The following is a 16,154-nucleotide window of genomic DNA, read 5'->3' on the forward strand; positions in this document are numbered from 1 at the left end:
GCCCAAACCCCTGTCAGGAAATGAACCAAAATTAAATGAATTGTATTTGCATTCAAACATCTTTTGTAACCCATAAGGCATATGCTAAACTGAAGTACTGTGCACGTGTGGTCCAATGAGTAAAAAACAGTAGTACAACCTTTCCTGTGGCAGTCCTCATGAGAGCCAGTTTCATCATAGCGCTTGATGGTTTTTTCGACTGCACATGAAGAAACTTTCAAAGTTCTTGAAATGTTCTAGATTGACTGTGCTTCATGCCTTAAAGTAATGATGGACTGTCGTTTCTCTTTGCTTATTTGAGCTGTTCTTGCCATAATATGGACTTGGTCTTTTACCAAATAGGGATATCTTCTGTATACCACTCCTACCTTGTCACAACACAACTGATTGGCTCAAACACATTAAGAAGGAAAGAAATTCCACAAATGAACTTTTAACCAAGGCACACCTGTTAATTGAAATACATTCCAGGTGACTACCTCAAAGCTGGTTGAGAGAATGCCAAGTGTGCAAAGCTGTCATCAATGCAAAGGGTGGCTACTTTGAAGAATTTCAAATATAAAATATATTTTGATTTGTTTAACACTTTTTTGGCTACTACACGAATCCATGTGTTATTTCATTGCTTTGATGTATTCACGATTTTTCTACAATGTAGGAAATAGTAAAAATAAAGAAAAACTCTTGAATGAGTAGGTGTGTGCAAACGTTTGACTGGCACTGTATATCTGAGGATACATCATCAATTATTACCTTTTCTTGATCCTATCTGAGTTCGCCATCTTCAACAGCTGCCCGGGATACAATCTGGCGTAACTGTCGCAGTTTTGCTCTTTTATTTCGCTTCACCTTAGTCAAAACAAAGCGCTCGAGGTAAAATATGGCTCGGCACCGTAGTCAAAACCGCTCACAAGACTCGAACCTAACGACCAGCAGCCAATTGCAACACTTCAGCGGAGGCGTGTCTTGTCCAGAAGACGAGTGTGAAATCAAATATCGCCATCTTGTGTCCATCATTGGACAGTGTTTGCTGGTTTCCACTAGTTACCACAGCCACAAAGTATGAGTGTATGATTTATTTTTTGGAGGTCTTAATTTAAGTTTAGGGTTAGGCATAAGTATAGCAGTGTGGTTAATGTTAGGTTTAAAATCAGACATTAATAAGATAATTTGAAATAGACAGGGTTTATGACTTTGTGACTGTTGTAACTAGTGGTGACCGCGTTTACAGGCGTTGTGCCAAAAATCTCCCCCCGACAGAATTCCCCCCTTCGCTTGAACGCGCACGCAATCAAATCTTCACTGCTGCGATTTGCTTGCTAGTTGAGATTTCTGATCACGTTAGGCTGCGTTTCATTTTTTTGTCTTTTTTCGGTTTGATCGTGGGGGAAACACTAATATCTGTAGTTTTCCCATGTCCTATTCATCTAGTAGTTGTTCTGAAATGTTTATTGCTTGCCTACATTTGACTCCCTCTATGTTTAATATAACACACATACATTAATGATTAATTTCGGTTGCCTATCCTGAAGTGAAGTTTGTTCTATAGAACGTATTAAGGTATTAAAGAAATTAGAAGGGGGGGGGGGGGGGGGGGGGGGATTTCGGCAGGCAAAAAAATGGCCTTGCCGAAATCCCCCACCCCCCTTCTTTCTAATTTCCTTAATTCTGTGGCTAAAGTCAAATACTTTCTGTGGCACACATCAGAGTCAAATACTTTCTATAGAACAAACTTCAACATTAATAATTAATCTGTGTGTTACATTAAACATAGAGAAGGGAGTCAAATTTAGGCAAGCAATAAACATTTCAGAATAATTACTAGTCTAATAAGACATGGGAGAGATGACGAATTTGGGCAAATATATTTATTTATAGACTAATACACAAATAGCCAAACCGAAAACTGCAGACATTACTAGTGCCTCCCCTGCACCAAACCGACATAGAACAAATTAAATGCAGTCTAACGTGATCAGAAATCTCAACTAGCAAGTAAGTCGCAGCAATGAAGTATTGAGTGCGTGCGCGTTCACGCGAAGGGAGGGGGGAGATTTTCGCCACAACACCGGAAACCTCACAAGTCGCAGGCAGGTTTGACGGCAACGCAAGTCACAGGTGACAACGCCACGCGGCTGAGACAGACCTTTATGGGCATTCATTTGTTTATTGTTTTTTTCAAATGAGTTTTTAAGGGAACCTGGTGATAGGACAGGCTCATTTGTACATAGGCCTTTGTGTGCTGTCTCTCTTGAAAGTGTTCCTACATAGACTTTTACAACAAGAAGTTGAATGCCCCGGACGGACGGCTTTCTGCATTGTTCGCATAGGAATCGAAAGTTAAATGACGCTGTCACGAAATACATAAGGTAGGTGGTGATAATGAAACGAACCTGACAGAGCAACACAAGAAGCCCACACCTAATCAGACGTGTGTTGCTGGTAACGACTGAATGAAAACAACAATTTCACTGGAACTTCTAAATAAAATAAATGGATACACGGCCATACGAGACAACGCAGGGCAAGGTAAATATACCCGCTATTCTTAAGACCGACTGACCTGTGTGATCATTCCTACTCTGGTTTGTCTCATTGAAGGAAAAACATCCGCCAAGCTGTCAGCTAGCTTATTTTGTCAACGATGTGTTTTATCAAAGAAGTGCACCATGATCATGTAATTATGTAATCCCCTACTCAAATCCACTTCCTGATTGTTTCATTGTGAAGGAAGTGTCCAACCAATGCACTGTGTTGTTTACAACTGAAACAAAAAGGCATAGTTGTGGCTCGGCTAAAACTATATGACATATTACTAAATAATTGGTCATCATAGCACAATCAAACATTGCACATTCTCTTTGTACTAGCAGTCCCAATCCAGACACAAATGCATGAGTTAAACCTCCACTAAAACACTAAAGTCTGAAGTATGATTCAACTTTCACTTTCCAGAGCTCCACCATGCCACACAGAGAATGCAATGAAGAGTCACGTGACAAGAGGCCACGCGAGGGACCTATCAAACATGTCACTGCGGTATCAGATATATAATCACTCAATCAATTTAACTGAAGTTACATGTGAGTCATTTTGTGTAATGCCAGGTTCAGCATGGTCCCAGTCCCAGATTTGTAGTTGTTTGCTTTAGCCAACACTTCTGCCATATTCATTCTATGGCATTTGCTGCATACAGATCTGGATACCAGACTACAGCGAGTGGATACAATTTCTCATCATGAGCACTAATTAGCTTACTCTAACATTTTCAGGAGGAGAAACGACCTTTGAGAAGAATGAGAAGTCCGCCTAGACACAGAATAACTGGTTCGTTTAGGCAGAGGTTTGGAGGGAGATTCAACAGACCACGGTAAGACTTAAGGACATTTCAGAGCAACCTTGTGTAGCCTAAGGTTTGTTCTTGGTCATTTCAACATTTCCACACATTCACCGACTCACAATACTCTCACTCACTCATTCACGCTTTTTATTTTCTGCTGTTTTCCTTACTGTACAGATTCATAAGGGACGATCATTCATTCCGGAAGCCCCGCTTCAGTTTTGGGTTCCAGAGATACCACTCCTTTACCCCCCGCCCACGGTTTCACTGGAGAGACCAGTCCGGCCCCCCTGGGCCCCTAGGCCCACCACAAGACCCATCAGGCCCCAACAGCCAGTACAGTGACCAGAGGAACATGGACAGGAACTCCCCTGCCAAGTCCTCACCTAAAGGACACACCAGTAGGTTTACACTCATGTTGTGTTTGAGGGGAGTTTTGACCAAATTAATTAACCTGTGGCTACAGGGTAAGTGTATTACCGTCTATGCCAACATGAACCAGATCTCTTGGCAGAGTTCATAGTAGGGGCTAGGGCTGCACAATTAATCAGATTCACATCGAAATGTCAATATTGACATGTGAAATATTCATATCGCAATAAATATTTTGAAACGCATCTCAGCCGCGTAATGGCCCCTTTTTTTTTTTTTTTCAATTTTTTGGTTCTCTTGTGGCTGTTTCCCGCACCAAGACCGCCCCCGTCAATCAAGCAGGGCAGTTCCTCTTCCTCGCTGTTAGATCATTAAAAGTTTGTGTGCTGTTCTCTTAGATCAAATGCAGTCAACCGATTGTTCAAAACAAGAACGATGCTGCTTTCTACTTAGCTTCTCAATATGTCATCCTATTTCTAGGATTCCAACAGTTCACCCAAGTGTTTTGATCTATATCGCATGAAAAATCTAACATTTTGTTTTTTAAAAATCAGATCTTACCCTTATCGGGCAGCCCTAGTACATGCAAAAATATATATATATTCCTAAAATACCTCTATCACTTTACTTGTGTGAACACTAGAGTGCAGTATGAGCAAACAGTGTTCATGTCAACTCAGACAGTGAATATATTAGCTACATTTGGAATGTGTTTTGCTCATCAGTATTCCTGGTGGTTGATAGTCACCAAGCAACAACCTGACAATGTTGTATAATACTGTCTGCACACAGCATTGGTAGATATTATAATGACAGTATTATGTATACAATGAAATGGCAAAGAATAGTATCCTACTGAAAAAGTGCCAATCATTCCAACCTTCATTAAACACCAGTGTATTTATGTCACCTCTTATGTAGAATACATAAGATAACAGCTGCTGAGCATCAAATTATAATATCATTTATTAAATACAGTACTCTATTGGGCATATATTTAATGGAATACTTTGGGGTTTTGGCAAAGAGGCCCTTTATCTACTTCCCAGGAGCCAGATAAACTCGTGGATACCATTTTTATCTCTCTGTGTCCAGTATGAAGGAAGTTAGAGGAAGTTTTGAGAGCTAATGCCAACTAGTGTTAGACTTCCTGTCAATGCGCTATCTGCTAGTATGGTAGTAGATACACATAGACTTCCAGTCATTGTTCTAATGTGAGTTAGCATTGACTCGTGAAACTACATCTAACTTCCTCATTGCCAAAACCCCGAAGTATCCCTTTAAGTACTGTACTGTAAATATTTCGCCTCATCACGTTAGCATTAGTATCATGAAGAATAAAAGTGGTTTAGTAAGACCGCAATCGGTGTGCCTGTAAGTCATCAATTAGTTCTTATGCTTAAGCCTCAATCTCTCATGTTTGAAAGTGTATTCTTGAATAACTTTGTATTGCCTGAAGACGACCCAGGTCATATCTGCAATAGAAACCATCATTTCATCTCCTTGCTTTTGTTTAAATTAGCTGTATCGCTATTCTCAACCGTGGTAGTGGTGGTGCTTGCTTTTTCTCCTATTTTAATCAGCTGCTATGTCTCTGTGCAGACTGCAGTACTGTGGAGGTGTGTGGGTGTGGGTGAGTGTGAGTGTGTGAGGAACAGGTTGCTCTATGTGCCTGAGAGATCTGCTATGATGGTGACTCATTTCTATAGTGTGTGTGTTAGAGATGGAAAAGGAGAGAGATATAGCTAAAGAAAACAAGGAGAAAGAGGGAGTGAGGTACCAGGCAGACAGCCAGCTCTGTATACAGGTAATGAACCATAACAAAGCTATCGCCTCACATACCCACACTGCAGTCAAACGTTGCGAGGCAGACTTCGCAAATCACACCCAATGCTGAAAGAATGCTTAACGAAACATTAATTTTAGCCCCTGCGTGCTGCCTATAAACAATAACTCTCCCGCTGATGGCAGATTGCAGCCAGAGAGATGGAGATGGGGATGCTTAGTCCTGAATTATACCTTCAGCTAGAGGCGCTAATGGGATGTTAGTTTGGCCCTGAGGACACTGGGTAGATTGAGTAGTCCCAGCATCAATCACAGATATTCGAGTTAATTGAGAGATATCAACTGGGCCAATCAAGGATATTAGAGTTCATCACAGATGTCAGCTGCTGTAGTTTAGCTCTAAGTTATCTCCCATCTGTTCTGAGTTGTAGGTGTGTGTTATGTTGAGTGGGGGCTTGTGTTGTATTGTTGTTTGAAGATGTGATTTGTCTGTGTGATGTTGCAGGTGCTCTCAGGTCTTCTGCAGGTGCCAGCAGAGAGGAGAAGCAGCTTGTGTCGTTCACAGTAAGTCCACATTCCAAAAGTAGGGAGGGCACACATTCTGTATTTGTTGTCATGCTCCGCTAGTGTATTGCGGTGACTGAACTTGTAAATCATCCCCTTTCTCTTTCAAAACTACGTGTAGGTAGGCCTCCTTCATAAAATTTATAAAAAAAGTTTAGCCAGCAGGGTTTGAGTAGGTTCCTTTCTAAATGTAATCTGTTACAGTTACCTGTCAAATTGTAATCAACAATGTAGCTTTTGGATTACCAAAACTCAGTAATGTTATCTGATTACTTTCCCCTTAAGAGGTGCGGGTTCGTGGCTGTCACAGCCACAAAGTCATAACATCTGATTTTAAACCTAACCTTAAGCACAGTGCTAACCCTAATGCCTAACCTTAACTTTTTGTTTTCATAAGTTTTTACAATATAGTCAATTTTGAGGTTATGGTTAGGCATTAGTGTTAGCAGTGTAGTTAAGGTTATGTTTAAAAACAGATTTTAATAACTTTGTGGCTGTGCCAGCCACTAACCTGGGCGTTACAATTTTGAAGACAAAATTACCATTTGAACGACATCAATAGCAGGTTAATTCAATCTTATAGTTTACATAGTTCGCCATAAATGGATGTTGCATTTTACTTTATGAGTTGGTTATGAAGGTTTCCCCTAACCCATTGCTTTTTACTACATATAATAATACGATTAGGCTATATCTTCACATTAAAAAAACTGTACATTTCCAGTCATTCCAATTCATTAAATACTCCTTGATCCTCAAGAATAGGACTTGGAAATGTATACTGATCAAAAATATAAATGCAAAATGTAAAGTGTTGGTCCCATGTTTCATGCTCTGAAATAGAACATTTCTGGGATCTTTCATGTGCATATAAAGCTTATGTGCGGAGATGTGTTTACATCCCCATTACTTCTCTGCCAAGATAATCCATCCACCTGACAGGTGTGGCAGATCAAGAAGCTGATTGAACAGCATGATCATTACACAGGTGCACCTTGTGCTGGGGACAATAAAAGGCCACTCTAAAATGTGCAGCTTTGTTACACAACACAATGCCATGCAATTGGCATGCTGACTGCAGGAATGTCCACCAGAGCTCTTGCCAGAGAATTGAATGTTCATTTCTCTACCATACACTGCCTCCAACATTGTTTTAGAGAATTTGGCAGTACCTCCAACCAGCCTCAAAACCGCAGACCATGTGTATGGCATCGTGCAGGTGAGCGGTTTGCTGATGTCAATGTTGTGAACAGAGTGCCCTATTGTGGTGGTTGGGTTATGGTATGGTCAGACATAAGCTACGGACAACAAACACAATTGCATTTTATTGATGGCAATTTGAATGCACAGAGATACCATGATGAGATCCTGAGGCCCATTGCTGTACCATTTACCCGCCGCCGTCACCTCACGTTTCAGCATGATAATGCACGGCCCCATGACACAAAGATCTATACACAATTCCTGGAAGCTGAATATGTCCTTGTTCTTCCATGGTCTGCATTCTCACAGACATGTCATCCATTGAGCATGTTTGGGATGGTCTAGATCGACGTGTACAACAGCGTGTTCCAATATCCAGTAACTTCTTACAGCCATTGAAGAGGAGTGGAACAACATTCCACAGACCACATATCACATATCCAGACCACATATCCCAAAAACTAAGGACTAATTAGCTTAATTTATTTTGTCATGGAGGACTGATTGGGCTCATTTCTTCGAGTTGAAAAATAAACGGAATCAAACTGAGTAGTCCCTTATATGTAACTGATTACATATAATCCATGACCCCTCCACCCCTTGCTTGACTGCTGCTTCAATTTCTCAGAAGTCACATGTACCACACTGGGAGGTATGCACTGCAACAAATGTACTTATATTGAATTTAAGTCTGAGTGCATCTCTTTGCCCATGATGCTCGCTGTCAAAATGTTTATTACACACACACACACAGTGTCTTTCAAGGTCCTTCAAATCAAAGATATAAAAAAAGAAAACCTCAAACATTTGAGTAATCTTGGCTAGTCTGCTCGGTAAGATTATTTATATGTGTGTGTGTGTCCTCTGCGCTCTTGGCTATGATGGGAATTGGAAGGACAGAGAGCACAGGTGCAGCATAAAGAATGGAATTGAAAGTTGGATGGTCTGACTTAGAGAGAAAGGAGCAGAGCGAAGCACAAGGTTGTCTCCTTCCGTTTTACCATGCTGATGATTCAAACGGAGGCTTGCTGCCTGCTAACCTTGAGAAGATACAGTAGAGGGGGAGAGAGAGGCTTGTAATGAACTCAACAACAATCAGGTGGGCTCTGAATGGCAAATGTGCTAAGGTCTTAAGGAATACAAAGGGAACATGGACTTCCTGATGGGCCGCCCCCAGGTGGTAAGGGTAGGTAACAACACATCCGCCATGCTGATACGCGACACGGGTGCCCCTCGGGTGTGTGCTCAGTCCCCTCCTGTACACCCTGTTCACTCATGACTATATGGCCAGGCACAACTCCAACACCATCATTAAGTTTGCTGATGACACAACAGTGGTAGGCCTGATCACCGACAACAATAAGAAAGCCTATAGGGAGGAGGTCAGAGACATGGCTGTTTTTTTGGTATGGGTTCTCAGATCCTCAAAGTTCTACAGCTGCACCATCGAGAGCATCCTGACTGGTTGCATGACTGCTTGGTATGGCAACTGCTCGGCCTCTGACCGCATGGCACTACAGATGATAGTGCATACGACCCAGTACATCACTGGGACCAACCTTCCTGCCATCCAGGACTTCTATTCCAGGTGGTGTCAGAGGAAGGCCCTAAAAATTGTCAAAGACTCCCGCCACCCTAGTCATAGACTTTTCTCTCTGCTACCATATGGCAAGTGGTACCAGAGCTCCCAAGTCTAGGTCCAAAAGGCTTCTCAACAGCTTCTACCCCGGACTGCTAATAAAATGGCTACCCAGACTATTTGCATTACCCCCCCCTCTTTTAAACTGTAAATATTATTTATGCATAGTCACTTTAACTCTACCTACATGTAAATATTACCTCAATTGCAGAATTTTTTGATTTGAAACAATTTTACTGTTCAGAAGTAGTGCTTTGCTTATAACTGCTTGTAACTCTCTCTCCCCTGTGTCTGTAGGTGGCTCAAAAGAAGGAGAGATCCCACAGCAGAGAGGGAGAAAGAGAGAGGGATAGAGAGCTCCCCTCCACCGTGAGCAGGGCCGCAGCACGAAACAGAACCATCCAACAGAAGAGGAAAGAAATAGAACAGGTATAGTACAGTGAGCTCTTAATATCTAGTATTGTATATCATGTTTCAAATGATTTGGAGGAAGAGTACATTTGAGAAAAACAAATGAGTGAAAGATGAAGGACTAAGAATATAACATCAGAAGAATACAATAAAGTACATCAGAAAACAACTTTCATCCTGATTACTCAACTGGATACTAACACGCTAAGAGAGTTTCTAGCTACTAGCTACCTGCTGTTAGCTAACAAAAATGACAATAAAAAACCGCAAAGGACAGGACAAAAGACAGCAAAATAAGTACCTAAACTTACACAAGCACGAGAAAACAATTCAGACATAAAACAAGAAAGGTGGGCTTTGTTTACATTGAGAAATGCCTAGCTACAACTAGCAAAGTGAAAACATCTACTGTATCCAGCTGTAATTAACTAAGATGGATACATTTGTGACTCGTTTCAGGAAACTAGATGTATGTCGTGTGTCACTACTCCACAGGCGAGGCATTTGAATGCATCTTTTGGCACAAATGCCTTCTGGAATGTGAACTTTCATGTGCCTTAAATACAAAAGTGTATGACATCTGTAAATACAAATAAAATTGGTAAATTACGAGCCTAATTGGTTTAGCCATGGATAAAAACATGAACCTTCTCACTAGCTGGGATAATGGATGGGCTGGATATGCCAAGAGATGAGTTCGGATTGCGCTTGCCATGTAGCACGCTTCTGTCTATAACATGAGCTTAGTATGTGTAGGTGATCCTTTCTAAAGCAGCTTTTTTGAAAGATATCATAGAGAACCACGCAAATGTTGCTACGGCTCTCCACTTTCTGGAGGACCGAGTTATGAAATCAGTGGAATCTCCGGGAGAAGCAGAGTATGTAGATCTTTTGTTTCGGCTTTACTTAGGCTGTCCTGTCTGACTAAAGAGAGAACAGAGAAGGCTGTTGTATAAAACACCTGTCTGGATTACATCTTCAAACTAAGGGCAACCATGGCATCAGTGACAGAAGCAAACATTCATGTAAGAGAGTCTAGCTAGCTACATTTTCAGATATTATACGTTTCTAATTGGCTCGCTAGCTAATGTTACGTGTCTGATCTTTGTAGTAATGTTATTCGTGTCTCAGAGCCATTTGCATTGCTAGTTATAGCATAGTGTTAGCTAGGTAGCTAACATTGAACCTAGCTATTAGCTTTAGCTACCTCTAGATTCATGCAGGGTAGTAACTGATGTCATGCAGCCTGTCATTTTTGTGTTTATACTTTTTCACAATTACAATTTTCTCAAAAGTGGGGTTACAAGTTTGTCAACTTTCAAAGCAGAATTACTTCACATTTGTTACTCAACTGCAGTGTATGATGTACCATGTTATTATCCATTGTGAAAAACACAATTTCAAATGTTGCCCCATAAGACCTAATTGAGTCGGTCAGTCACATTTACCCAGCTCAGCAACCTTGCATCAAATATGCAGAAGGTATTGCCAGTGAAGGAGGGAGGAAAAAAATATAAAGCAAAGGTTTTAAAAGAGCACCCTGAGAGCAGACTCTATGCTACAAAGATATCAATGTGGAGCTTCTTTTTTTCACAGAACATCCAAATACTTGACAAACAAACATCTTAAAATGTCTGGAAACAAGACAACCCCAAGATTTGATATTAATATATACAGTTGAAGTCGGAGGTTTACATACACTTAGGTTGGAGTCATTAAAACTTGTTTTTCAACCACTCCACAAATTTCTTGTTAACAAACTACAGTTTTGGCAAGTCGGTTAGAACATCTACTTTGTGCATGACACGTAATTTTTCCAACATTGTTTACAGACAGATTATTTCACTAAATTCACTGTTTCACAATTCCAGTGGGTCAGAAGTTTACATACACTAAGTTGACTGTGCCTTTAAACAGCTTGGAAAATTCCAGAAAATTATGTCATGGCTGAAGAAGATTTTGATAGGCTAATTGACATAATTTGAGTCCATTTGAGGTGTACCTGTGGATGTATTTCAAGGCCTACCTTCAAACTCAGTGCCTCTTTGCTTGACATCATGGGAAAATCAAAAGAAATCAGCGAAGTCCTCCACAAGTCTGGTTCATCCTTGGGAGCAATTTTCAAACGCCTGAAGGTACCACATTCATCTGTACAAACAATAGTGCGTGAGTATAAACACCATGGGAACACGCAGCCGTCATACCGCTCAGGAAGGAGACGTGTTCTGTCTCTTCGAGATGAACGTACTTTGGTGCGGAAAGTGCAAATCAATCCCAGAACAACAGAAAAGGACCTTGTGAAGATGCTGGAGGAAAAGGGTACAAAAGTATCTATATCCACAGTAAAATGAGTCCTATATCGACATAACCTGAAAGGCCTTTTTCAACTGCACATGGCGACAAAGATCGTACTTTTTGGAGAAATGTCTTCTGGTCTGATAAAAAAAAAAAAAAAGGACTGTTTGGCATAATGACCATCATTATGTTGTGAGGAAAAAGGGGGATGCTTGCAAGCCAAAGAACACCATCTCAACCATGAAGCACAGGGGTGGCAGCATCATGTTGTGGGGGTGCTTCGCTGCAGGAGGGACTGGTGCACTTCACGAAATAGATGGCATCATGAGATAGGAAATTTATGTGGATATATTGAAGTAACATCTCAAGACATCAGTCAGGAAGTTAAAGCTTGGTCTCAAATGGCTCTTCCAAATTGAAATTGACCCCAAGCATACTTCCAAAGTTATGGTAAAATGGCTTAAGGACAACAAAGTCAAGGTATTGGAGTGGACATCACATTGCCCTGACCTCAATCCCATAGAACATTTGTGGGCAGAACTGAAAAAGAGTGTGTGAGCAAGGAGGCCTACAAACCTGACTCAGTTACACCAGCTCTGTCAGGAAGAATGGGCCAAACTTATTGTGGGATGCTTGTGGAAGGCTAACCGAAATGTTTGACTCAAGTTAACCAATTTAAAGGCAATGCTACCAAATACTAATTGAGTGTATGTAAACTTCTGACCCACTGGGAATGTGATGAAAGAAATAAAAGCTGAAATAAACTATTCTCTCTACTATTATTCTGACATTTTACATTCTTAAAATAAAGTAGTGATCCTAAGACAGAATTTTTACTAGGATTAAATGGTGGGAATTGTGAAAAACTAAGTTTAAATGTATTTGGCTAAGGTGTATGTAAACTTCTGACTTTAACTGTATATATAATTTTTGTGCAAGATATTGAATAGGGTAATTTTACCAATTGCACTATATGGATGTGAGGTTTGGGGTCTAACCTGTAATTACGATTAAACGCATTGGGAAAAAAATCTTAATACAGAATTATCAAAAATAACAAATAATGCATGCAGAGTGGAACTCAGATTACCTTTTTAATTGTAAATATAAAGAAAATGACCGTTTGAAATTAAGCCCCAAAACATCCTTATAATTCAAAGCACTGAAAATCCAAGAGCGGAACCCTGAACAGAGACCCCTGTGTCAGCTATTAAAAAACACCAAACAACCCTATTATCCAAACACACAGGGAAATCTATCAAATTGTTACAGAAATAAAACTATTTGACAAATTGGAAAAATGTAACAAACAGAAAAAACAAAATCACTATTTGGCCCTCAAAAGAGAATAGAAATTGGCAGACTGTCTCTCTTCTGTCAGAAATACAAAACAGAGACAGATCCTGACCAAAAACCACCAATTGGCTATAGAGAAGGGGACACAAAAAACATGGCTACCCAAAGTGGGTGTGTCTGTGGTCACTGCACAACAGGGGAGGTAGAGACAGAGAAACTTTTTCCTCTTCTGTAAGAAATACTCCAAAATAAGAATATCTTTTTCAAGAAAATTCTCAATCAAATCCTAACTTCTCTGCATTTACTAATGACATAAAGCTGTGAATTATTCTGGGTGAGGGTGAAACCACAAATATTACTGCCCTATATGATTGCCATGGCCTGAGGGACATCCCACAACAATTCATTCCCTGAAGTATTTACATTGTATATAACTTACCAGCAATACATAGTGTAACCATCATTCATGTTTGTTTATTTATTAGCCGTTGTTTATTTTTATAATCATATTGTTATTTAATTACATTTATGACTGAAGATTACACAATACAACTGCAGTAGTGTTGTACATGTACACATGATTATATATGTACTATTATTACTACTGAAATTAACTGTATTTCACTATCTTCATTGCATTGTACTGTATTTACTGAAATGCTGTACCACTATACCGCTTTGGCAATAGCTACAAATTGTATTTCATGCCAATAAAGCTATTTGAATTTGAGAGAGAGAAAGAAAGAAAGAACAGAGACGAGGAGGTAGGATTATGAGAGTGAGGGGAAATGGAGAGGGAGGGAAAGGAGAGAGAGAGAGAGAGAGAGAGAAAGAAAGAGAGCGGGGGGTTGTGGAAAGGGAGATTTGATAACTGCAGTGCCAAAACTAATTGAGTAACATTGCGCCAGAGACATGTCTAATTTATTATAATTTTTTTCTTCATTGTAGCAGCTGAATCAGTTGAATCGGTTATCATTCATGATTAGAGCCAATACATGGTGAGGTTATAATCTGCTTGTACATCCCTGGGTAGTTTACCTGCAATCACTCGCAGATGGAACTTCTGTTATTGTCAGGTTGTTTGTCCAGGTTTTTTAATCATAAATCATAATGAGTCATCACATGCGCACGGTGCTGTTTTCTTTGAATAGCATTTAATACACGTGCTTTAATAGATACGTCACAGTCAATGTGACAGAACATCACATGAAGCGTTGCCAGTGGGAGGTGTGTTGTCTCCATCCACTCGACTGATGAGAAGGTATCTCTCGCTCTTCACATCTCCATGGTTACTGGAGATGGTAGGCTCCGTGAGAGAGTAGTCTCAAAGCAGGTAGCTGATACACCCATCCTTCAAAGATCCACACAGTGCCCTTTCATGGTGTGTACTGTCGTGTGAACAGCTGTCTGTGTGTGTGTGTGTGTGTGTGTGCTGCTGCCCTGGACTGCTAATCCACTCAGTGGTAATGGCATACACATGACGAGACCTCTCGCCCCAAGCATCTCTCCCAGAACTCTCTCAATCCCTGTCTTTCCATCCTCTCTTTCATCCTCTCTTCACACCCGCTCTCTCTCCATCCTCTATCTCTTGTGATTTTCCTTTCTCTTCAGCCCAGCTTCTCTCTCTCTCTCTCTTTCACTCCCTCTCTTTCGCTCTCTCTCCATATTTTGTTTGCCTTGCTCCTCCTGTGTCTGAAGGCTCATGTCTGCAGCATTCCTCTGGTATTAGAGTGAGCTGAGGTGTCTTTAGACCAATCTGTGCTATGCTCCTCACTGGAACAGGAGCCACAATGCAAAGAGAACTCTCATGTGCAATGAAAATATGTTTGTGTTTGTCGTGCTGGTGTACAATTAGGATTGTGACACAGCTTAATGTGGTTTAGAAGATGCGTGTACAGGTTTGTGTTTTAGGACTGTGATGCACAGTTTAAATGTGATGGTGAAAAAGCTGACTGTCTGTGTGCTATACAGGTGTACCGTCAGGACTGTGACACGTTTGGTGTGGTGGTGAAGATGCTGATAGCCAAAGACCCCTCCCTGGAGCGGCCCATCCAGTTGTCTCTACAGGAGAACCTCAGGGAGATTGGCCTGCGCTGTGTAGAGGCCATGCAAGAGTTTATTGAGGAGTATGACACCAGGGAACCATCCACAGTGATACGCACACATGCACCTTTGTCTTAACCTGTGTAAGTGGCTGGCTTCTCTACCAAAACACCGATTGTGGTGTTTTCATGCCGATTGGGTATGTAATATTGGGTATGTAAACTTGTGAGCTGGTCTGTCCTTGATCAGTCAGGCCAAAGTCACTCCTGGTGCTCAGCCTTCTGGAAGCTCTGTGTCTGCTGCTGAAACTCAATAATTTATGTTTGTCAACTTTCAATATTGCTCGTGATGATGTAAGATATAGCTATTGCACTTGTGCTTCCTACCAAAGTGTAGTTCATGAATTCCAAGCCCTGTATTATATTGAAATGTTGTCCTTTTTATTGAAAATGTATTTATGACATGATTAATACATGAGCTAGAATATTTTTTATATACTATGTTGATATACAAGGGGGATTTCTTTCAATACAGTTTCTATTTACACAACCTTTGGATATTCTCGCAGCATAAAAATCTGTTCTTGAAAATTAGGTCTCTCTGTGTTTGATTCAGTCTTGTAATGTCTCATGCTGCTGCTCCCTACACTCCCTGATCTACAAATCACGCTTGTACACAAATCACCCGTATACACAAATCACCTTGATCTACAAAACACCCTAATACACAAATCCCACTGACCTACAAAACACCCTGATCTACAAATCACCCTTCTACACAAATCACCCTAATCTACTAACACCCTGATCTACAAATCACCCTGATCAAATCAAATATTGGTCGCATACACATATTATGCAGATGTTATTTTGTGTGTGTTCCTAGCTCCAGCAGTGCAGTGATATCTAAGAATTCAGAAAAATACATAAATCTGAAAGAAAAAAATGGAATTAAGATATATAGAAATATTAGGACGAACAATGTCGGAGTCCGGAGTATAAAAATATGTGTGCATATATGCAGTACCGGTCAAAAGTTAGGACACACCGACCCATTCAAGGGTTTTTATATTTACAACGCGATACATATCGGGGTGAACAGGCCGTGGCTGGGGTGATTGATGTCCTTGATCTTTTTGGCCTTCCTGTGACATTATTTTCCTCCTCAATCTACACACAATACCCCATAATGACAAAACAAAAGTAT

General features: G+C 40.6%; 1 protein-coding gene across 4 annotated transcripts; it reads left to right on the forward strand.

Annotated features, from left to right (window-relative positions):
- Positions 1-1,914: 1,914 nt before the first annotated feature.
- On the forward strand, positions 1,915-15,804 carry LOC109869169 (periphilin-1). 4 transcript variants are annotated; one of them, XM_020459103.2, is made up of 7 exons: positions 1,915-2,529; positions 2,956-3,039; positions 3,273-3,370; positions 3,518-3,741; positions 6,003-6,061; positions 9,201-9,332; positions 14,877-15,804. In XM_020459103.2, the coding sequence occupies exons 1-7, from the start codon at positions 2,494-2,496 to the stop codon at positions 15,084-15,086; spliced, it is 843 nt and encodes a 280-aa protein (XP_020314692.1). In that variant the 5' UTR covers positions 1,915-2,493; the 3' UTR covers positions 15,087-15,804. The 4 variants fall into 4 exon arrangements, with proteins under 4 accessions (XP_020314692.1, XP_020314694.1, XP_031659265.1 ...); XM_020459105.2 differs by having other exon boundaries at positions 2,031-2,529; positions 2,956-3,083; XM_031803405.1 differs by having other exon boundaries at positions 2,031-2,369; positions 2,956-3,083.
- Positions 15,805-16,154: the final 350 nt, after the last annotated feature.

This window comes from Oncorhynchus kisutch, linkage group LG24 (genome assembly GCF_002021735.2).
Source record: "Oncorhynchus kisutch isolate 150728-3 linkage group LG24, Okis_V2, whole genome shotgun sequence".
In the NCBI taxonomy this organism is placed as follows: domain Eukaryota; kingdom Metazoa; phylum Chordata; class Actinopteri; order Salmoniformes; family Salmonidae; genus Oncorhynchus; species Oncorhynchus kisutch.